This window comes from Carassius auratus, chromosome 15 (assembly GCF_003368295.1).
Source record: "Carassius auratus strain Wakin chromosome 15, ASM336829v1, whole genome shotgun sequence".
Taxonomy (NCBI): Eukaryota; Metazoa; Chordata; class Actinopteri; order Cypriniformes; family Cyprinidae; genus Carassius; species Carassius auratus.
This window is the reverse complement of record NC_039257.1, coordinates 17338198-17363644: the sequence shown is the minus strand read 5'-3', so window position 1 is coordinate 17363644 and position 25447 is coordinate 17338198. Positions and strand designations below refer to the sequence as shown.

Here is a 25447-nt window from a genome sequence, read left to right as displayed (position 1 = left end):
TGGATGCCCGGTCACAGGTGTCTGGTATCCTTCATATCACAGAAGTGGTTGTTAATTTTCTGTGCATACTGGCTTTTGCTTTCCTGATGGCTTTGGAAAGCTGAGCTTTTGCTAACCTGAGAGGCCCTTCCTCCCCCAGTTTAAAGGCAGCATCCCTTTGTCTGAGCAGGACATGGATCTCACCTGTTAGCCACGGCTTCTGGTTGGCACACATAATAAGGGATTTTTCAACAGTGACATCCTCAATGCACGTCTCTATGTATCCACTCACACAGTTTGTATATTCTTACTAAAAGACATGCTGGTCATAGGTGGCAGCTTCCCTGAACATGTTCCAGTCAGTCTTGCAGGGCTGAAGTGGCTCCTTCTGTCCAGACATTGATGGTGCTGTATACTGGCCTGGAGCGTTTTAGCAGTTGCCTATATGCTGGGAAGAGCAGCCCACAGCGGTGGTCTGAAAGTCCCAGTTGGGGGTGGGGGAGGGCTTTGAGCGAGTCTATGTTTATGTCAATTAAATCCAGCAGATTGTCTCCTCTTGTGGCAAAGTTGACATGCTGGTGAAACTTTGGTTCAACAGTTTTCAAGTTTGCATGGTTGAAATCTCCGGCAATAATGAAAAAGGCATCTGGGTGGGTCATTTGTTGCTCACTGATGGCGTTGTGCAGCTCGCGCAGCACCTTGTTAGCATCGGTACTAGCGTTAGCACTGGGATGGATGTACACTGCTATTATGATAATAGAATAGATAGATAGAATGGCCGGCATTTCACCACCAAAACCTCTCTATGTGGTGAGCAGTGGGTTGCGATTGCCAAGGTATTAACACACCAGTCATTGTTTATATAAACACAGAATCCGCCATCTCAGCTCTTACCAGAGGTCTCAGTGATCCTATCTGCACGGAACAATGTTAGCCCCTGTAGCTGGATGGCTGTGTCAGGGATGTTGCTCTGCAGCTATGTTTCCGAAAAGATAAACACACAGCAGTTTTCTGTTTCAGACTGGGTGGTCATTCCGAGTCTGAGGTGGTCCATATTGTTATCCAAAGAGTGTACATTATCCAGTAGTACTGAAGGAAGAGCTGGTTGGCTATGATTATCTTTTAGACTTCAGTGCACACCTGCTTGTTTGTTTTACTTCCGGTTTCTCTCACACTGCTTGCGGTGGCTCTGTACCCGGATAGCTGGATCGCACAACTGTGATGAGCTTGTGTCCCTTTAGTAATCCTACACCATGTAGTAATTATCTTATTGATTCCAGTATTCCAACGTTGTTCTTTGAGCCCACAGCCATAAGGGTTCTATGGTTGTAGCAGTGAGAGAGACTAACTGAGCTGAAGCCTCGGTTAAAGTTACTACGGCAAACATTTACACAGAAAGTAGCACCGTTAGCTGGAGCCATAGAACCAGCTGCGTCTATGCGCACTGCCATCTTGGAAGTAAAATCTGTTCGTTTTTACAAAATAAATAAATAAATAAAAATAAATAAATAAATAAAATGTGTTAACAAATCATGCACTGTGGTAAAACTGTTTCAAGGTCAAAATGTAGTATTATGCAAGTGGTTGCATAAATAAAAGTTTTTATTAATTAAGTCTGCCCTCGTAATTATAATTTTTTTTGAAAATGATTATAAGTTGTTGGTGTTTTACTGCTGCTAGTGTTTGGTATGTTCGTGGAGGAACATGCAACAAGGTGTCTGTCAAATTAATATGTGTCACATTGTATTGCCATTCCTACACTGCGGCAAATCTATTTCATCTCTTTATTTTGCCCTTCACCATTTGCCCCACCCAGCCTTCCTATGACGCCATGCACAACCTCTCCGGTTTTGCTCTATTTCTTTATTTTTTTTTTTGATGCTTTATGGTTATGTCTTAGTCAAATCTTCCAGTCTCAGTCGGTCAGGCCTTCACTCACCTTGCTATCGGCATGCAGTTCTCATTCCAAGCGTTGATCTTCCTTTACGAGGTCATGGAGTTGATGCGCTTTTATCCCGTCCCCCCGTCCCCACACACAACCTCAGCATTCCCTCTTTGCTTCCCCCGCCAACCTCCACACCACCTTCAGTTGTAAATCTGTCCGTATTCAGCTCTGCTTCCCTCGCCTCACACACCCGTGGGAAGCTTTTTAAAGATCAAATCGATATCATGACATAAACATGCATCAACTCAAGTTCGCGCTTTTCTCTCTCTCACTTTGCAGAAAGTTCGCAAGCATAACGTCTCACTTATGATTGAAGCAAAGGAATTTAACTGAGATATGGTGGGCCGGTCAAATGACTTATGGCATTTTAATGCAGATGTTGACGTCTCTCTCCTTGATAATACTTTTACAAGTAATGTCATTTACATGCAAAACTTATTTTTTTTCTCAAACAGGTTTTCTGAAGACTCTCCCTGTCTGCTATTGGTCTAATAAATCCATAGCTACGCCCCAAACTCACACTATTGGTTGTGTCACTGTCGCCGTGTTGGGCTGGGCAGATTCTGTGAGAACATCACCTACAAATAGCTTGCATGTAATTGACTCTAACGTTTAATAAGTTAAATTTGAGCATAAAATCATCTTTAAACAACTTTAATCTGTTTTATTTCTGATAACCCTTGCATTGTTTTTCTGCTATGAAGCCTGCCAAGAAGATACTCTGCCATAGGCCCCCTCCTTCTCTGATTAGATTAAATTGTCTCCTCAAATGAATTAAGGACAGAAATAAATTATTGCGCATCTCCACGCCTGTATCACAGCAATACCCACTTATTAAATAGCCCTTGCCTTTGCCTGTTTAATCTTTGATTGCGCTTTCAATTTGAGTTGCTGTTATCTCCATCTGCCACCATTATGTTGCCTCACCGGCATCATTGAGATGTAGTGCCACACGCTCTTGATTACTCTCATCGTGTAGCTTTCCTTTGATTGCTGTTTTGACTAAATAGATACTATCTCTTTATAGTCTCTCACTACAAGTATTTGAAACGACTCTCTAAGTGAGTGACAGACGGGATCTTTTAACTATCATTCCGAGGTTGACTGTCTGAAAACTGAATGTTGCAATGTTATTCACAGAAAGAAAGTTTATTTTATTTTATTAAAAAAAAATTGTGTGGTTAAATAATTAGGCTGCAATAAGGGTGCTCACTCTGTATTTGTAGCTAATTACATGCCGTAGACTCAAGCTCTAATCATACAAATGCAAATCTAAACCAGTAAATGAAAACATTCCACAACTAATATGTAAAACCTACAGAAATTTAACAGGAAAATAGTCAACAAAAAAATGTTGTTTCCGATTAGTGTGGTTTTTGTGTCGTGTGTGGTAAAAACATAAAATAAAATAAATTGTGAAAACCTCTTTATAAAAATAATAAAAGAAGAGGCCAAAGAGCTAGAAATGCAGAAGGAAAAAATCAAATAGATATGTTAAGTATAAAATAGCAGTGATTAAGTAAAAGTACAGGTACTGATGCAATTAGATTACTTAAGTATAAATAGGCCTATTTCCTTATTCCATATTTTGAATATTATTTCATACTATTTCAGTTGAAGTTTTAATGTTATGTGTTTTGTCATTTCTATTGTAATTATATTTTATTTATAAAAATATTTCCAATCAGAATTATATATATATATATATATATATATATATATATATATATATATATATATATATATATATATATATATATATATATATAATGGAGTAAAATTTAACCTATTTTTTTTATAATGTACTCATATATACATTCTCCCAAACTGAAAATATATTTTTAAACATATTATGTACTTAAGTAAAGTAAATACAATCATGTGGACATATTCAACACTACTCTTGCTGTTTCATTTGACTGAGAAGGTTTTTATATATATATATATATATATATATATATATATATATATATATATATATATATATATATATATATATATATATATATTACTCTATTATAATTCCACAATTTCAGTTATACAAAATAGCAAAATAATAATTAAATGTTAAACTTCATATAAAGTATTTGTCCTAGACCTGCCAAATGTATCTACAACAGAGAAAGGAAGGGCAATAATTTTTACCAAAACTATGTTTTTCCTTTTTTCTTTTTAAGGTTTTACATTCATGATACTTTACTGAAGCCCCAAAATGCCAACAACAGTGCTCAATACAAAGAGCATCTGCATTATAATTAATGAAAAACTCGTATATCTCACTGCATTTCTTCATTACAGGAAAAAGTAATCAAATAGTTTGTTGCAGGCCTATTTCATATTATTAGTTTCACTTTTCTGCACAATAATAAGTGAACTGCTGATATATATATAGCTGGTCAGATGGGTAAAAACAGCTCAGATGGCTATTTCTTTACTTCATGGCGAGGCCACAGAAAGAAAAAGCAGAGCAGCTCGGTGTAGCAGAGTAAATGAGATTCATTGTGTGTTTCTCATCCGCAGGCAGTGTGAGGACATTCTTCTAAGAGTAGAGAAGGTGAGAGACTCTGTTTAAAGGTCAGACAGCAGATGAGATGAAGACTCGGCTTCATTCTCAGCCAAATATTAGATTCAACAGAAGAGCCGAAAGATCCCAAAACAACCCAAAAGTACGAGTGCTTGAGTACAGCAGTGTTACTGATGCAGCACATACTCTATCTATCCATCTATCTATCTATCTAAAATGTATGTAAAAGTAATCTAAAAGTAGTCAGAACACATTACCTAAAGGCAAGGCCAGTTTATTTATATAGCACATTTCATACAAAATGGTAATTCAAAGTGCTTTACATAAAATAAAGTAAAATAATCATTAAAAACCTTTAATTTGATAGATTACATTACTAACAAAAAATTTTGTAATGTAATTTGTAATTAGTTACAGATTACGGTACAATTCGTAAGCAATCTACCCAGCAGTCTTTCAGCGTGACTAAATAGGCACTGAATTTGATGCATAATGAAGAAGTTGACCTGGGGTGTGTTTACTGATGTAACTCGCTCATAACCACCACATTTTTGCATTTTTGTTGAAACAAACTGGCTAGTCACGACTGTTTCTCAAACACAGTCGCATCTCTGTTATTTGAACCACATTAGTTCAACAGTATATGGCCATTGTTAATGGCGTCACATGCATGATATGGATTGATAAATTCTGCCATTTAACTGCTTAGAGATCTCTGAGATGCTGCTATACTGAACATGGCACCTGATGGATAATTGACTATTTTTCATTCCCTGGCATTTTGCTTTATTTGATGTTTGATTCGTCACGGGTTCCCTCATACTGTATGCCATGGCTTACCTCGGCGCTCATTTATTCACACGTGCACTCTTCAAAAATGGCGCTTGTTGAGGACGTCCAAAGATACATATATTAACATGCGCTTATATTTAGATAGAATGGAAGATATAAATTGCACTGAATGTTAGCTTTCTTATTTTCCCAAGAGCATAATTTATTCAAACCAATATTACTTACTGACAAGAAAATACAGGTTGGGAGCTTTAGTTCCAACTACGTAAGTTTGCAACGCTCAATGCTCATTAAGAATATTAGCTTGAGCTATCGTTGAACTATGCTTGTAATGCCGAAACTTGTGATTATAGTTGGTTAAAACTACTTTTGGGGAAACGCACCCCTGTTTGCGATTGTTCATTTGAACTATGGTTTTGGTGGAAAACCAGTTCATTGAACTATGTTGGTAACGACAAAACTTGCGACTATAGTTGGTTAAAAATGCTTTTGGGAAACGCACCCCTGATTGCGATTGTTCATCTGAACTATGGTTTTGGGGGAAAACCAATTCATTGAACTATGTTGGTAACGACAAAACTTGCGACTATAGTTGGTTAAAAATGCTTTTGGGAAACGCACCCCTGTTTGCGATTGTTCATTTGAACTATGGTTTTGGTGGAAAACCAGTTCATTGAACTATGTTGGTAACGACAAAACTTGCGACTATAGTTGGTTAAAAATGCTTTTGGGAAACGCACCCCTGTTTGCGATTGTTCATTTGAACTATGGTTTTGGTGGAAAACCAGTTCATTGAACTATGTTGGTAACGACAAAACTTGCGACTATAGTTGGTTAAAAATGCTTTTGGGAAACGCACCCCTGTTTGCGATTGTTCATTTGAACTATGGTTTTGGTGGAAAACCAGTTCATTGAACTATGTTGGTAACGACAAAACTTGCGACTATAGTTGGTTAAAAATGCTTTTGGAAAACGCACCACTTGCGACTGTTTGTTTGAACTGTGGTTTCAGGTGACACTGATTCGTTGAACTATGTTGGTAACGACAGAATTGGCTTTTGGGAAATGCACCCCTGATAAGACCCTGCTTGAGATATAGACTTTCAACCAAACGTTTTATTTTTTTAGAGTTGTCTCATTACCACTGTTTTTAAGTGCTAAAGGCAGAAAAGAAACAGGTAACTTGTCGGTATATAGTTTTAAGAGCTGGGATATGTTCAGAAAAGAATTAATTAACCGATGCAAAGTGTCTTCCAAATATAACAAAAGGAAATGGCAATGTCAGTGAGAGTTTGCCGATAATTATTCTGTGGTACTAACAGAAATGCAAAGGTGAAAATCAGGTAATTTTAGCATGTGAATCTTTCGGTAAACAACCAATTAAGTCCTCTGCATTTTGTGCACATCCCGTATTCATGCTGTGATTCTTTTAACGGCAGCCGCTTTTATGTTACTTCTCTTTTAAGAGACCTCTCCTATTAGTTAACCAGTTGATACATACAGTATGAGATGGTACTTAATAAATCAAATAGTCGAGTAAATAAAAGCAGTCGGAAAAGACACATTTATAGTGTGCGGAGGAGTTTGTATGCTGTGCCTCTTTCAGAACCTTCCCCTTTATCTCCACTTAGAGATAAAGAATAGAGAATGGAAGTGATATTAAACGTCCAAACTTCAAATATAATCTTTATCTCAGCTTCTGTCTGTTCTGTGGCCAACGGGTCGCCAACAGAAGCTAATTACCTTGTCTGTTTGCCTAAAGGTAGGTGATCTTATTAATTGTACATGTCACAGCACCATTTATCAGTAGAGTTATTATGGTCTTCTCAAGCGAGGAATATCGGTCCTTTCATTATGGAAGTCGTTCATAGGCATGCTACTTTAATTGCACTTACATCTGAATCTGTTCAGAGCAACCTCATTACAGCCTACAGGAACAAACATGTCATTACGACAGCTGTCGTGTCGAGCTATAATGGTCACAGTTAGGACTAGACAAACCAAATTACTCCACAATCTAGAATAATCAGCAGTATTGAGCCAATAAGCATGAACCCGCACAGAATCTACATCCGACACATCTGTAGCCGAACATGGGCAATTACATAAACGTAATGAAGTTATTCACCTACGCTGGAGGCTTTACAATGGGCCTACGAGATGCTGCTCTGGGCAACAGCCAATGTCACTTTAATCATTTGACTAAAAACAGCGTTTCTTTCTGGCAGGGAGTTCAACCCACAGTTAATCGAAGCGACCTAATTTTCAGGTCTGAGGCTAAAAGAAATGCTTTGTGCACAAAATGCAATAAGAATGTCATACTTGAATCATGTGCAACAAAAATACAAAACAAAAATATTCAAGTATTCAAATATTACAAGTAATCTATGTCTGATGCATTACATTCTAAGTTTTCTGAAGTCAAAAAACACTATTATTTGAGTGACTGACACAACTTACACTGAAACATCTGGTTATTGACATAAAACTTAATATTAGCTGAAAAGTGTTAAGGTTAAGAAAAAAAATACAAATGTTGAAATAAATTACTATTATTAAATTAATTGGTTGACTCTTAACTTTTATAAAGAATATCTTTTTGGATTTTGATCTTTACAGATCTTCTTTATGCACCGAGAGCTTGTAACACTCCAAAGAGAAAGGAAAAATTGAAATCGCATCATTTGACCCCTTTAAATCTATTGTATACATAAATATAGGGAAAAAAAATTGATGTTAACTATTAAAAATTGGTATCGAAATAAAGCTAAAACAAAATATAAAAATAGATGAAAAACTGAAAAAAAGACTAAATAAATAAATATGACTTGTACTTAAATTAATAAAACAAAACCTGAAATAAAAATGCATTTGCACTATATAGAAATCGAAAATTTAATCTTGTGAAAAGTAAATAGTAGACAAATAAAATATCAGATTTAAAAAACAACTTTTAATTAATATATCCGAAATAATAAATTAATAAAATTATCCAAATAAAGATCAATAAAATTATAAAAACAGTAAAAAATGCAAAAACACAATAAAATTACTAAACCTTAAAAAAGTAAACTTAAAATTAGGCTAAAAACATAAACTAATTTTAAATATTAATAAAACTATAATAGCAAACAACATTAATGCTGCATATAGAACAATTACCCCACAACTACCATTTTTTGTGAAAATGCCTAATTTAATCATTCATGTTTTTTAAGCAAAAAAAAAAAAAAAAAACATCATAATGTGACGATTCAATAATACAGTCTATGTGTTTAAGTCTAAGGTAGCACATCTTACCCCACTTGCCCCTACAGATGTCATTATGAAACCTCATTAGCAAGAGTATTGATTATTTTATTTTTGTATTCCCAATACACAAAAACATATTCTTTCTCCTTGGGTTGATGATGTACCTAAAAATACAACCAAAAAAGACAAAAATACCCCCTTCTTGTTTAAGACCACAAAAAACTGGCTGTCATCTGGTCCTCTTCTCAGCTGTTTTTCAATGTCTCTTTCATATCATACATTAAATATATATATAATATATAATGTTTTTTTTTTTTTTTTTTTTTCTCACAGCATGTCTGTGACTCATCGGTACAGATGTAGATCTGTCAGCCAGCACAATGCAGAGAAGCTTGGCTTCTCTCTTCACACAGCCTGCTTTCCTTTACTGGATTACTGATACGCGGCGGTACACAGCGTAGCTCCATGGCCGGCACTCAGCAGCTTAGAGCCCATTCTGCTAGGATAAGCTAACCCTCCGTGGTGAGAAGAGAGCATCTTTAAGAGAGAGCATAAAGCATTCTCCCCGTCACACCTCCCGTCAAAACGCTGTGATGCGCTAATGCTGCACTTCAGCTGCCGACACACTACCTTAAACACTCAGCTGACACAGGATCTATCCGCACGTTTAGCTGGGCCCTCGGGCGACTGAGACGCGAGATGTTACCGGGGCTTTTTGGTCCCTCAGGCCCAATTTGTACGGCACATTCACAGAAAGCCAGCTACAAATGTCTTTTTTTGTGAATTGTTAACTAAGGTGGGAAAGAAGCCACTCTAATGGGAATCTGACTGTAGAGGTGCTGTGAAGCTCTGACCTAAATGTCTGGTCACAGATGTAATTGGAGACCTTGAGTTTTATATAGCTATTAAGACACCATGCAGCAGTGTTTTGAACTGTGATGAGCGAGATTCTTGTGGACGTGTAGGGGACTACAAATATCAAGTGCACTTTAATGCTCTGGGTGAAACGTAGGAGACGCAAGATGAGGTTTAAAGAAAGTGCTGACCCCTCAGACCTGTGGTGTGGTAGTGCATGGAGCCTGTCCTCCAACAAAAAACAATCATATAGGTCGTTTGTGGAAGCATTTATTACGACCTATATTTACATTTTAAAGGTAAGCGCCCTCTAGCTGTCGTAAAAATAATGACAGTATCGCGTTGCGTCTGTCGTCATGAATTGACGTATAACGTCCCTACCAATAAAAACGCACGTTTATTTAAATGCAATGTGTGGGTGTTTTACACTGATCACCATTTTTTTTTATTTTTACTTTTTCTTATGTGGCTGGATATTTTTTATTCTTTTGACATTCCAAGCTATTTGTTAATACAACAGTTTGTAAGCAGCTTTATTATTATTACAGCTGACGTACCAGAAGACATGAGTTTGATGTTTTATTACCAAAGTTCGGGAGGAGCCCGTTGAGATAATCAACCAATTCAGCACAGGAATCTAAAATTCAGTCTTCCATGAATTTCCATTTGGAGTTCAACACAATGCATTTTTAGGATACATTGTTTGAGAATCAGCAGTAGTTTAATGAGATGATTTCTCTTTCTAACCCCTGCTGATGCTCTTGATTTCCTTGTTTTATAGCAAGTGAGCAAACACACACAAAAAAATCATCAGAGAACAATGATTCAGTCTTGAAGCATCCCTGCATGAATGTGACCCTTAGCTATCACTTCTTATCAAGACTTATAAGGAAATCTTTCCATCAAATTGATAAATCAGCTGAGTGTGTAACTCCATTCAAAAATATTAATCTGAGCACTGTCTTTCCTTCACTGAAGGCCCTCAGACTGTGAGCCTAAGCTACAGCACAGTCATCGGTTCACATTTTAAGAAGGGATAAGAATCAAGCTGCTGAAAAAGAATAACTGAAGCTTATGGCAGGGATCCTTGGGATATAAATTATTAAAATACTTTTCAGAGTCACCATTTTGAATGTGACGCATATTAAACCGGAAAGGTTCTGGTATAGTATTTAACTTCACAAGTCAAGCAAGCAGCAAGTTGACTGTATATAATCAACAGATTATTTTTCATCTACAAGAACTACACACACACACACACACACACACACACATATCACGTGACCTTTTCCTTACAGCCATATATGTATGACCATCGGCGAGTGAACGCAACCGCAGAGAATTAAAATACACCTGAGAACCTTTATCAAGAAAAAATCGATCATCGGTTTTGATCTACACCAAGTTCCAGGAATAATTATAGAGATCTGTAGTCAGCACAGACAGTGCCAAACCTAACATATGCTGACATCTACATACCCACAGTCCATCTTCGGGAATGTGGTGGCTTTGAACAGTATAGAATCACACTGCTAAATCTCTCTTTCAAAAGTTACTTGTATAACACTACAGGACATTTGACAATGTCCTTACAGTGCACTTACTAGAGTAATAACAGTAAATTATGCATAATTGCATGCATCAATCCCTTAACCGAACCCTAATCCTTAACCTATAGTAATTACATATTGTTACTTAAATTTATAATTAACAAGGGCACCTCTAAATAAAGTGTAAGCGTAAATAATTTTGTCTGATTTAGTAATAATGTTACAAAAGATCTACAGGGTTCATGTCTAAATGTAACTGCAGCAGAAATGGGTTTACATCAAAAAAGAAAGAAAGAAAGAAAGAAAGAAAGAAAGAAAGAAAGAAAGAAAGAAAGAAAGAATCGCATCCATTTGCCATTTAAATATATAATTTCATTTTTTTTTTTTGCTCACTGCGTGATTATTTATAGACAGGTATCATGAATAAAGCTTGTGCAAAAAAAAAAAAAAACATATGTATGGTTATTTTTTCAATGTTGTCTTCAATACGTTATATATCTGTTTGATTTGCTGTTTTGAATTGAGCTGTTAAAACTGTGTTTTTATATATCAACTTATGTGATTACCACAGTAAATTAATAACAAAAATGTGTGACGTTCATGTTTTCAAATCATGTTTTCCGAGCTCACCCCACCTGCTGTTACAACTCACAATCACCAAAGGTAGTGGAGTAGTTTGTAACATCAGCACTTTATATTATGTCATTGTTAAAAAATATATGCAGTAAATTACAAAAAAAGAAAATAAAAAAAGTAGACAAATATGGAAATGATATATCAATTTTGTTGACATTTATTGCAAAACTGCAACTACAACAAAGTAATATGTGTTCCAACACTCCCTCGGTCTCATCTAAATGGTGTTGTTACACAAAATATATACTGTAGCCTATCTACTTAGACATATACCGCATCAATAATCAGTATTGATATTGTAACATAATATTGAGTCTTTATGCAGCAACCAGCTGTAGCTCTCTAGGCAGACCTACTACATATGAACTGCGAGTCAATAAAAGTCCAGCAGCAGTGAGTCATGTTTTTGCAGTTGCAGTAGGCTATAGTACATCGTGAATGGGTTTTATTATTATTTTTTTTTTATTTTTATTTTTTTATGCGCACATCCTTTTGCAACTCGAGCGGGAAAAAAAGACAAAGGTGTGTAAGTGTTGACAGACTACTGTGAGATCCGTGACCCGTGGGGCGCGGCGGCGCGCGATCCGCTTGCGGAATTCGGTGAGAGTCAAAGTGGGACAGTAGTGCGCACCGACTCGCTGTAGTCTGACCGCCTGAGCTCCATGCACATCTGTCCGTCCTGAGACATCCCTGCTATCTGTAGCCTACACTACACGGTTTAACACAATCTGTTATCGCTACTGTAGATTAATGCACACTCTGTATCTCTAGCCTTTTCTTGCACACTGCGTGTCTCGAAAAGAAAATCTTATGCTACGACGACCCCAAGATGTAGAATCTTGCAAATACCCGAGCGCGATGCGTTTGGAACGTGCGTACGTCCGACTTAAACCAGTGCTGGTCGTCTAATATTCAAAAAAGAGCTTGCATTAATCACCCATCACCCGTGACGAGTCAACTTCAACTTGTTTTGCGCGTCAAATCACATCCTGAACATTGAACAAACCTGCGCGCAACTGCGCTTACATCGCAGATAGCAGAACCATATGAATCAGTTCGGAATAAGAGGGTGGTTTCTGACTCCAAAGTTGGTTATTTAATAAACACAAATCATAAGACGCGTAAAATGATTGAGAAAAAACTGCGCGTAATTGAATTGTTGTGCGTCCTGCGCGAACCCTACGAATCAATTTGGAACGAGCACATGCTCACTAAATCGTTCTGCGTCTGAAGTTGCTGATCTGATAGATGATGGGTCGCAGACATCACTGAAATGAACTACAAACAACTTCCCACGCGCGTGTAAAAGAATGTGCGCTGAACTCAAATCTGCACTGTCATCATCATGCCACCAAACACACGTACTGTATATGACCTGTCCAAACGCGCGAGCTACTTATGAGATATTATCCCTGATGTAATTGAGCACGGGGCTTCTGATAATGTGTGCTGAAATCACACTGGCATTTCCGTTCACCCTGCCAACTCCCACCACACCCAGAGGGCATCACACTGTGGCCACACATCACAGGGTCCTTACCTTTAATGGCAATCCCACAGAAGCTGTAGAGCACAAAAAGCAAGTGCTGTTGGAGCATCATATTCTCGTGGAGATGCTTGCGTCCGCGTTCTCCCTGCACTGATGCTGATGCTGATGCCGATGCCGCTTATCCAGGTGGATGGTGCGCTCTCAGTCGGGCTCGGATCGCATGGATGGAGCAAACCCGAATCTCCTGTCCCGATCCGGAGGATAGGTCGCCTGCAGCAGTTACTGTAACCGGGCTGGGAGAAGATGCTGCCCGCACTGACAATGCTGAGAAAGTGGCACTTCAGCCCCTGCCTGAGTCTCTGCCTCTCCAAAGCGCCGCAGCAGACGCGGGTCCCGCCCACTCCGGATTGACACATGGAGACGCCTTACCGATATAGAGTACAGACGAGCCTGGATGCGCAGTTGATCACGCTGATTGATAACTTTCAGTCAGTTAGGATTTTTGGTTACACTTTCGACAACAGTGTTGTCTGTCCGGTATGAATTAAGCTTCTATAACATGCAGTTTCTCAGTTTATTTGAAAATGCTGCACATGTTGTTCAGGGGACATCTGGGATGTTGTAACACGGGGTGAGGTGTAACACCATCAATTTAACCAATTAGGAATGAACTACAGGGGTGAAATCGCTGTGTTGTAGTATAAGTACAATTGTCACGGTTGTAATATGATTTGTGATCGTGATAATGGGTTTTAAACGACAGAATTGAAATCTGAATCAGCATGTTGTTTTGTTTAATTCGGTTTGTAACATTCACACACACACACACACACACGCATGTTTGTTTTTGTGAAAAGTGAGGACATCACATAGGCGTAATGGTTTTTATACTGTACAAACTGTATATTCTATGGCCCTACACCAACCCTACACCTAACCCTAACCCTCGCAGGAAACTTTTACATTTTGCATTTTTACTTTCTCAAAAAAAAAAAAAAAAAAAAACTCATTCTTTATGGTTTATAAGCGTTTTGAAAAATGGGGACATGGGTTATGTCCTCATAAGTCACCCTCTCCTTGTAATACCTGTGTCATACCCATGTCATTATACAGAGTTGTGTCCTGATATGTCACAAAAACATGCCCACACACACACACACACACACATATATATAAAGTAAAATAATTGTAACACTTCTGTTGGGACAGTGTATAGACCTAGATTTGTCATATTTATTAATGCACACAAATTATAATAGGAAGCTCTCACAAACTCACAATACATTTAAATCAATATGCAATATATTGGCGGCTAGAAGTTAAGAATAATTAAGACTTTGGATGTTATTGAGAGACGTCCTATTCACACCAAGGCTTATTTATACTTATTATCCCAGGGAACACTTGTTTGGAGAAAATTGTTAGCTTGAATGCAATGAATTCGCTTTGGATAAAAGCATCTGCTAAATGCATACATTTAATTTAATTTTATTTTATTTGATCAAACACTGTAATATGATTACAAATGAAACAACTATATTGTAAACTATATTATAATTTATTCCTGTGATGCAAAGCTGAATTTTCAGCATTTCTACTCAAGTGTTAATAATCCTTTAGAAATCATTCTAATATTCTGATTTGATGCTCTAAATATTTTTTGTTATCATTGTTGAAAACAGGTGTGCTGCTTAATATTTTTTTGTGAAAACCATGATACATTGGCATTCAAAAGTTTGAGGTAAGAATAATAAGAGAGGGAAAGAGACAGAGATAAATTAATTATTTTATATTTAGCAAGGACACCTTTAACTGATGTTACAAAAAAAAAAAAATTCAAAGTAAATACTGTTAGTTTGAACCTTCTATTCATCGAAGAACCCTGACAAATTGTATCATAGTTTACAAATAATAATAATAATAATAATAATAATAATAATAATAAATAAATAAATGCTTTCAAATGATTTCAACATTGATGATAAGAAGAACCATTAATAATAATTATATATTATATTATATTATATTATATTATATTATATTATATTATATTATATTATATTATATTATATTATTTATGTAAGGGTGTGGGAGTGCTAAAACTAATGGTTATAATAAATCATTAGCATAAATTGCAATCTTATTAAAAATACAAATCATAAAAGAATCATATCACACAAACATGTGTTGAATGATGTTAGTCTGTTTGAATAAACAGTTTTTGTTTGTTGCTTTCTTTTTTTTTTTATTGTAGCATTTTACTAATTTGGAAAATAACCCCATGTGTACAACATACAGTACCTTTAGTCATCTATGAACAACTGAGGTTCCCTATCGATACTTCACTCATACTGTGTCTGATTAAGATGCTTTGGGAAAACTCCTTTTGCTCAGATGACTGAAGCCTTTCAATAATTTAGTGTACATGCACGGCCAAAGGTTCATGCAGTGAATGAAAAACAAACCAATGACTCAACAGTGGAGCTGCATGAGCCTATGGTGGCAAAGCAGCCAAAGCCTGCCAGAATGGGCAGGGTCATCTGGCTATAGTGGCACATCGCCATAGGATCCTCAGATTATTCTCCTTCAGCGACGACTACTAGATCTTCACTCTACAACACTATAAAGCCTTCGTCTTGATTAAGCCTCGCAGTTAATCAAGAGAACCCTTCCTGCTCGGCCATCCTCGCTGCTTCACGCCACCTTTGCGCCTGCAGCAGCAACGGTCCCTGTCACCATCCGGCCATATAAAAGAGCAAATTTAAGAGCAAATTTTCGCAGTTGGTTCAAGTGCTGTGCCATTACTATTGCTCATGCAGTTCTCCCCTGCATGCCGCTGATGGTCACGGTGAGTGTGTTTCATGTTTGCGTGTCGCCCACGCTTAAGCAGCACTCATTGAGAGGGAATGTCCTCATTGCGAGGATATGAGATATGAGCCTCTCTGCACTTGCGAAAAGCTTTCTTTTCAGAGAGCAACTCCGCCACTCGCAGCCTCCCGCTTTGGGGGCAAGGCATCCAAACCATCACAAACTACAGGCCAACACAACCTGTCTGTAACAGTGATGCCTCACTCTCAGATGAACTGAATGACTTCTACGCACGTTTCAAGGAACAGAATGACACCATTGAGAGGAAGTTCATCCCCCCTCTTCCTGACAATCAGATACTGTGTTTCTCCACAGATGATGTGAGGAAGACTCTGAGCAGAGTTAAGCCACGAAAAAAGCTGTGGGACCAGACAACATTCCGGGCAAAGTGCTCAGAGGATGTGCAGACCAGCTTGCTGATGTCTTCACTGACATCTTTAACACATCCATGCACAGCACCATCGTCCTGGTGTGTCTCAAGGCTACCACCACCGTCCCTGTGCCAAAGAAGTCCACAGTGTTTAGCTTCAATGACTACCGACCCGTTCCACTCATACCCATCATCATGAAGTGCTTTGAGAGGCTTGACATGAATGCGATGCGCCACTTTCCCTGCTGAGACCGACAGGAATCTGCATTCTGCCTTATCTCGATGAGATACTATCTGACAGATCCCTCCTCAAGTCAAGTCAAGTCACCTTTATTAATATAGTGCTTTTGACAATAAAGATTGTGTCAAAGCAGTTTACAGTATTAAATAGGAAAATAGTCTGTCAATAAAGACAAAAAGTGTCCCTAACTAAACCAGCCAGAGGCGACAGCGGCAAGGAACCAAAACTCCATCGGTGACAGAATGGAGAAAAAACCTTGGGAGAAACCAGGTTTAGTCAGGGGCCAGTTCTCCTCTGGCTAGATAAAACCAGCAGTTCAATTTCTAGGCTGGAAAGTAACATTTTGCAGAAAACTAATCTGGTTCCTGTCCTGGTGAACATCTAGGAGACAAGGTCTTGACTGTGAATCTGTCTCTGGGGCTCATCTGGTTGTCCTAGTCTCCGCTGACATTCAGAGCTGTCGAGGTCATTTTTAGATGCTGTTCCACCATCATGTCTGGATACGTACTGGATCCGGGTGACTGCAGTATCCATCTAATCTGGATACAGACTGGATCTGGTGGTTATGGTGACCTTGAAATAAGAAAGAAACATACTAGTATTAGTGTAGATGTCATTCTTCTAACGATGTAGTAAGTACATTGTGTGTTATAAGAAGTGTTCCCAGTTCCAGTTGTCCTAATTAATGCAGCCTAAAAAAACTTTAATGGATTTCATTATTAGAAATGTGTTAGTGTGCTATGTGTAAACCAGATAAAAAGATGGGTCTTTAATCTAGATTTAAACTGACAGAATGTGCCTGCCTCTCGAACAATGTTTGGTAGGTTATTCCAGAATTTTGGCGCTAAATAGGAAAAGGACCTGCCGCCCGCAGTTGATTATGAAATTCTAAGTTTTGAGAATGCAGCGGACGTAGAGGACTATAATGCAACAATAGCTTTTTCAAATACTGAGATGTTAAACCATTCAGGGCTTTATAAGTTATAAAGAAGATTTTGAAATGTTTAATGGGGAGCCAGTGCAGTGTTGACAGAACCGGGCTAATATAGTCACACTTCCTGGTTCTAGTAAGAACTCTAGCTGCTACATTTTTGACTAACTGTAGTTTGTGTATTAAGCGTGCAGAACAACTACCCTGTAAAGCATTACAATAATCTAACCTTGAGGTCATGAACGCATTAATTAAAGTTTCTGCTTTCAGCATTGAGACCATAGGTCGTAATTTAGATATATTTTCAAGATGGAAAAATGCAGTTTAAAAAATGCTAGAAATGTGGCTTTCAAAGGAAAGATAGCGCACCTAGATTCTTAACTGATGACGAAGAAATGACAGAGCAGCCACTGAGTCTTAGACAGTGTTCTAGGTTATTACATTTGGAGGTTTTATGTCTGATAATTAACACTTCTCTTTTTTTTCAGAATTTGTTTTTCAAATTCAGTACTGAGCCTTGAGGTACTCCATACTGCACTTGTGATTGATATGATACCTCTTCATTCACTGCTACGAATTGACGGCAGTCAGATAAGCAAGATTTGAATCATGCTAATTCTTCCACTAATGCCAACAAAGTTTCCTAGTCTATGCACTAGAACGTGGTTAATAGTGTCGAACAAAGTGCTAAGATCCAGTAGAACTAAAAGAGATGAATCAGATCCTGACTGGAAATCCTCACAGATACCATGGTTACAAAGCGAGAATTTCCAAATGTATAATTGATGCTATTATGTTAGCATACTCTTCTTTGGCCCTTCAATACCCCATGGGAGTAAGAGCCCACTCAACTAGAGATGTTGACTCTTCCTGGGCCTGGTCTAATGGTGTGTCCATTGCAGAAACTGGCAGTATTGGACTGGTTCCCCAAAGCGTCTTAAACAGATGCAGTACAAGAAGTATCAATAGGGAACATACTCAGTTACTAAAGTAACCTCTGTTCCCTGAGATACGGAACAAGAACTGCGTATTTTGCCATGCTATTTAGCTGCACGACTCAGACATCGCTTCAGTTAAAGTAACCTGAGGAACTTATGGCGATGTGTTGCTTATATATCCAGATGACCCTGCCCATTTCGGGGGGCTTTAGCAGACTTTACTGCCAAATTCATTTTTTTTATTCAATGCACAAACCAATGTCCATGCAGTTACACTGTGTTATTAAAGAATTCAGTCACCTGAAAAAATAAAAAAATAAAAACTTGTTCCGTATCTCAGGGAACAGAGGTTACATTAGTAACCGAGAACGTTATATTTAATGAGTCATGAGTGTTTTAGTCATTTCAGCTTTCCTTGCATCTAAGTATGTTTGTTCCTTGTAAAACATTACAGAAGCTATGCCAATAAACACTAACTTAATCTGGCTGGATGTTGAATGTTGCATCAACTCTACTCTTGAGCTGTAATATAGCTGGAAGGTCAATATGATTTGACAAAAGATGTGAGGGGGCTTTTTTTGGAACATAAAATGCTGATAGAATAAATTAGATTCATAAAGAATAATACAAAAAACCTAGAATGTTTTCTGTTGTTGTTGTTGTTGATGATGATGTTGTTGTTGTTGTGTATTGGAATAGTTTTGAGATCTCAAGTGAGAAAATTATTATTTTTTTATGCTAGTTGTTAGCATCTTTAATTGGGTCTCCAGACATTCAATAAGCAACAGGACTGTACCATTCTCACCTTGTTCCATTTTGCAAATGGAACAACTTTTGCTTTCTTTATTGAGGCATGCATGCATTTATGAAGTCGCATTTAATGTTTAACATAAACAGCAGACAAAAATATTATTTTTATAATTATTTTTAAAATATATTATTTGTACCACCTTTATGTGCTTTTCAATTTGTTTTAATTCATTTGATTGTTATTTCAGGGTATACATAAAAAAAAATCCATAATATTACAAAATATTACTCAATATTCAATTACTCTCATTAATTATGAATGTACATGTGCCAGAAACACACTTTAATATTTACTAATATAAATAGATCGCTTTCCAACTGAACAAGATGAAAAACAGATTGGCACAGCTACAGAAGGAAAGTGAGAATGAAGAGTCAAGAGCAAACACATGGCCCTCCAAGCAGCTGGATATTAGTCTTCCTTCCGCACACTCTAGGATTGGTTGGCTGAATTGGGCCGTTGTCCATCCATGACCGAAAACACAAGGTTGAAACCATGCTTGTAGTCTGGGATCTCTCTCCAAACCCATCGAAAGGATTTTACACCTGATTTCACATGCCGCTCACCAAATTCTGTCCAATTTAACACAGAGTCCTGACTTGCCTGTCCAGAGTCTGGCCGTGGTTAAAATTTTGGCTCTGCTGAATTGCTCATATGAGGCCAGTTTTACAAAGACCATCGTGGAGGCCAATTGGCTAAAGTTCTGAGCAACTTAAACTCAAGCAATAGAAGAATCGAGACAAAGGATACAAAGTGCAAGGAAGATTTAAGGCTGATGGCAAATGGTTATACAGTTTCCTTCATCATTTTGTTGAGCCACAGAAAAGGAATTTCTCTCAAGGGCTTTGCAAAGCATTATAGTTAATAGAGCATCACCTCTGGATAGCAGAGGGGCATTTTAAAGGGCACCTATTATGCAAAATTCACTTTTACATGGTGTTTGACCATACATGTGTGTTGGCAGTGTGTGAGCAAAACCACCCTAGAATGATAAAAATCCACCTAGTGTTTTTTTTACAATCTCAATAATTCATGAGCACTGTCTCAAAACGCCCTGTTCTAAGACTGCTCTCACTGTGACGTAGAATTGAGCTAAGCCCCACCGACGTGGTTTGATTGACAATCTGGTTTTGGCATAGAGCCCGCCCTCCGTGATCTGTACACCATCCTCCATTGTTTCAACGACAGCCGGTAATGTCTCCTAAGAAACATAGGTGTTCTGTTGTGGGATGTAATAATGAACATAGTAGTTTTCACTTACTTCCGACATCAGAGCCACTGAAAACGCAGTGGATGGATTTTATTTATGAAGGAAAGGCGCCACTCAAAATTCCAAAATACGTTTATGTTTGCGCGAATCATTTTTTGACTGACTGTTTTGAGAACGAGGGTCAATTCAAAGCAGGTCTTGCTTCAAAGTTAATCCTCAAGTCTGGATCGTTGCCTACTGTTCGCGATGCAACGTCACCTTCAGAAGAAGTAAGTGTATTTCATGTTTTTTTTAGAAAATAGTCATTTCAGTCGATGTCAGCCAGTTCAATAACAAATGCGTCTAAAGTTGTTGTCGTCGTCGTAGAAAATCTGACTGTGTATATAATGTAAACCTTGTTTGTAAAGTGTGTATCCACACGTATATAATTTTTTAAAGATATTGTATTAAAAACCGTGTATGTTTTCTGTAAAGACAAGACATCAAAATTGCTATGTTTATACAAAGGCCAGCACATCGACACGAAGCTGTAGAACGAGGGATATTGGCGTGCAGACAGAAACATCAAAGCTATGCAGTGTTGGTACACAACTGTCAATGAGGACGCTTCAAACACACCACAGGAGTGTCTGTATGTTTATGTTTTTAACTATATTTATATTATATAGTATACAATATAATATTATATAATTGTATTAGCTAATTGTATTTTTATATGCACATTTCGAAATTCATTTTCTGTAAAGTTGCTTTAAAACAATGTATTGTGAAAAGTACTATACAAATAAATTTGAATTGAATTGAATACCCACGATAGAGAAAGTGAATCTTTGCTGAAACTTTGCTGAATTATATATTCCAGGTGTCCAGACAGAGACAACATTGTCAAGTTTTGATGTTAGCACAAAATTAGTTTCTCATACAGCTGTTGCGTCTTCCACGCCCCTCAAGACTTCATCAAAAAGACCTTGTCTGGACCTTGAGGAAGATGAAGATATCCTGCAGGAATGCTCTTCAATACTAACATCACAAGAGACTGATGTCACATTTAATACTGCAGAGGCAGACACATCAATAACAGAGCCAAAAGACTTGTCGTAAGTTTATATTATATTTTAGAATAATGTTTGTTTTAATTATAGCATATCTAATTTTTCTGTAGTGCTTATGTAAATTAATGTTTTTTTTTTTTTTTTCAGAGCTCAAGGATCCAGCCCTATTCAAAACATTTGTAAATATATTGTCTATGAGACCTGCATCATGGAACTGTTTGATGTGTGCCCGGTATGTCATAGAAGCTGTCATATAAGATCACAAAGGATTGGAACATTTCTACGTGTTGAACAACTCTGCCACCATTGTCAGTTCTCACGGAAATGGAACAGTCAGCCGATTTTGGGCAGTACTCCAGCTGGAAACCTTCACCTTTCTGCTGCTGTGTATCTCAGTGGTGCTTCATTTTTCACAATTGAAAAGGTATTTGTAAATGAAATAATCAATAGCTTTGCAGTTACATGAGACTAAAAATGTGTAATGTAAAAAAAAAATATGTTTATTCATTTATTAATTTACTGCTTACCAACTCTTCTCTATGTGTTGTCAGATATTTGCAGCTATGAAGTTACATCTTTTCAAGTACGACACCTTTCGTCGTCATGCACGAATGTGCATTGAGCCTGCTATTGTTTACAAATGGAGAAACTGGCAGGATGAGATGCTACAGCTGTTGGCTCAAAGGGAAAAGGTCATTGTTGGAGGAGATATGAGGGCTGACTCACCAGGTACATTGTGGGACAAATTTACATTGTTTTTTTATAAAGAAAAAAATATATAGAATTTTATCTTATAGACAGGGCACATTGTGTAATAAGAGATTATGTATTTTTGTTTTTGAAGGGCACTCTGCCAAATATGGCAGTTACACAATGATGGACCTGGAGACAAACACCGTTGTTGATGTACAACTCGTCCAGGTAAATGAGCAGAAACCTTTGATTCAATGTCCTGGAAAACTTGAATATTTTATTTTAAACGCAAAAAAATAATTATATTTTAATCAATTTTCAGAGTAATGAAGTGGGAGGAAGTTACCACATGGAAAAGGAAGGTTTGAAGAGAGGTCTTGACTTTTTGGATGCTCATGGAGTGACTCTGGACTGCATTGTGACTGACCGACATCCGCAAATACAAAAATTCCTCAGGGAACGCAATGTCAACCAATTCTATGATGTCTGGCACATAGAGAAAGGTAAATAACCTTACTACCATCATATAATTTTCTAAATTTTTTACAGACTAATAATTGTGCTGAAACTGTTTTAGCGGATCATTATGTGTTAGCGGATTATTTATATATATACTGTGTGTGTGTGTATATATATATATATATATATATATATATAAAACACCACCATTACATTATATGTAATGACACATTGCTCTACTTATTGTGTGTTGTCATGTTTGTATTTAATTGAAATCTCCAGGAATTTCAAAGCAGCTGGAAAAAGTGTGCAAGCTAAAGGGTTGTGAGAAAATACGTAAATGGTTGCATAGTATAAAAAACCACATCTATTGGACTGCTGCATCATCAAGCAGTGGACCTGAAAGAGTGGCTAAATGGATGTCTATGCTAAACCACATGCAAAATAAGCACACACATGAAGACAGCAATTTTCCAGCATGTCTACATGGAACAAGGAGAAGTCGAGACACAAAAAAGTGGCTAGCTGCTGGTATGTAGGCTAAAGAAGCAATAGTTACTTTTAAAAAATGTATACAGATCATATAGCTTGCCTTTTTTTATTTAAAATTACATATCATACTATAGTAACACTTCCAATAATTTAGGAACACTGCCATATCTCAAGTTGGAGAAAGTTCTCTCCAACAAGAGAATTGTGAAGGATGTTGCCAAGCTAAGTCCACACTATCAGACTTCTTCTATCGAGGTTTTCCACAGTGTAATACTACGGTTTACACCAAAAAATGTGGTTTTTCCATTTCTGGGAATGTTGTGCAGGTAATGTTATTGTTGTAAAAATAAATTTACTTTTACATACACTGTAGACATTGAATGTTGAAAATGTATTTATTGCTTACAGACTATACCTGGCTGCACTACATTACAATGAGAATGCCGGGCGTCCTCAAGCCACGACAGCAGCTGGTCGACCAGTGTTCAAAGTGACCTTTCCAAAGGCCAAGAAGGGAGAATACCGGGTCAGAGAAGTAAAGACACAAGCAACATTCAGTATGTATAAAATGAGTTTACTTAACAAATTTACTACAAATGTACATATCTTTTTTGCATAATTTCTTACAAGCTATTAGAAAACTCAATATTTGACTAATTTAAAATAAAATAAAATGTTATATTGCACAGAATATGTGGATGACCTGCTGGACCTCATATTTGATAAAGTCTTTGTGGATCCTGCACCATATGTGGATGATGTTTTGAGGATACCAATACCACCAGCATTGTGCGCAGAGTATGACCGGCCAGAGAAGGAGGAGGCCATCTCTAGTAGGGTATCTCGGTTTAATCAATAGGTGGTCGAAAACCTACATAACTACCCTGGGCATCAGGAAACTCTCTTCGAATCCTCAGGACCACACAGGATGGAATCACAACTCGAACTTTTCGTCCAAGGAAACCCCAGCACCAGCTCACAAAACTCCGATAAGCTAAAAATCTGTAACGACTAAGGCACACACACACATAGCCACGTTCTCAAAACAGGGTTCAAGGATTTTTCTGTGTTTTTTTTCTTTCAAATATCTATCATTTGTTGTCTGGAGTTGAAATATTTGATATTTAATTGATCATGGTTCAATTTTTTTTGGAGGAATGTCCTTTTATTAAAATTATTTAATTTCTAAACTTATTTGTACAGTTCAGTGTCTTTATACATAATGTAAATAAAAAAATGTATATGCAAGTTGTTGTGAAATTATTTAAAGCTATAATATGTTTTGTTTTCACTATAATTTCCTTATAACCCGGGAAAATATTAGACTAAAAATTAATTCATCAAAAATTCATAAAAACATTTGTAATATTTAGAAGAAATTGACATTTTTTCTTAAATGTGCTAATCATTAACACTCACTGTTGTACTCCACGAAGTCGCAGGGGACCATAGTCAGCCCTGTAAATGTTAAAAGCGTTTTGTAACGAAAACACATTTAAACAAACTGGATCCATTCCGGGATGGTCTACCATACATGATGGAGTGACTTCAAGTTGTTGCATCCGTCTTGTAACCTTTGATACAACAAATAGCGTATGACAGTTTTATGTCACGTATTATTTTTTGCTACAATTACAAATGTAAATAAATTAATACCTGTTCTATCTCCCTGCAGCATATATTTTCTGGTTCTGTAGCCATCTTCTCACATTTGCCACATAAACACCTGTACGACAAGTAATGTCAACATGACGCAATCGTTCCCTCGCATAAATATAATTTCGTTTGTACTTAGCAAACGTTATCACAGTATTTGTGTTTGTAGTTTAAAAAAATTGCGCGAACGTTATCACAGTGCGTGTTGCACATCCATAATTGCAAAGGGGACGCGATTAAAATATAAGTACATAAATGTATCAAACAACCATTCAGAGACGTCCTGCTCCATTCTCATTTGTGTTTCTTCTGCCGGAGTCTCTTCATCATCTGGGTCTGATTCTGGTTCAAACATATACGGCTGAATGCCATACAAAACAGCGGGTCTCCCACTCTCAGCCATTCTGCTTCTACCGATACCGATCGCTCATTGTAATAGGTGTGCCAGTTACGCCCTCATCCAAAGGCAGGGCGGGGATATGCAGCTCATTTATATTTAAGGTGGTACACACCAAAACAGCTCTTTTTAAAACAGGCCCCAAAAATGACATTTTCAAATGGTTATAATAAATTAACTGTGGGGTATTTTGTGCTGAAACTTCACAAATACATTCTGGGGACACCCAAGACCATTATTATATCTTGTAAAAAGGGGCATAATAGGTGCCCTTTAAGACAAAAGCAGGTTAAGGCTCTCATTTCTA

At 37.3% G+C, this 25447-nt stretch overlaps 2 protein-coding genes across 7 annotated transcripts in view; one reads left to right on the top strand and one right to left on the bottom strand.

The window, feature by feature from the left end:
* LOC113115274 (cell adhesion molecule 2-like) overlaps positions 1-13831 on the bottom strand; it is a 212208-nt gene extending 198377 nt beyond the window's left edge. For 2 of the 5 annotated variants that reach the window (XM_026282734.1, XM_026282738.1), the window contains exon 1: positions 13074-13829. In XM_026282734.1, the coding sequence (XP_026138519.1) occupies positions 13074-13134 (61 nt within the window). In that variant the 5' untranslated portion in view covers positions 13135-13829. Of the gene's footprint in view, positions 1-13073 lie in introns of all 5 variants that reach the window. The other 3 variants (XM_026282737.1, XM_026282735.1, XM_026282736.1) reach the window with 3 other exon arrangements.
* A 6236-nt stretch (positions 13832-20067) lies between these two features.
* LOC113115273 (uncharacterized) lies at positions 20068-24335 on the top strand. 2 transcript variants are annotated; one of them, XM_026282732.1, is made up of 11 exons: positions 20068-20660; positions 20899-21022; positions 21254-21488; positions 21591-21867; positions 21995-22172; positions 22288-22364; positions 22459-22639; positions 22878-23126; positions 23242-23413; positions 23496-23644; positions 23777-24335. In XM_026282732.1, the coding sequence occupies exons 1-11, from the start codon at positions 20376-20378 to the stop codon at positions 23944-23946; spliced, it is 2097 nt and encodes a 698-aa protein (XP_026138517.1). In that variant the 5' UTR covers positions 20068-20375; the 3' UTR covers positions 23947-24335. The 2 variants fall into 2 exon arrangements, with proteins under 2 accessions (XP_026138517.1, XP_026138518.1); XM_026282733.1 differs by having other exon boundaries at positions 20605-21022.
* Positions 24336-25447: the final 1112 nt, after the last annotated feature.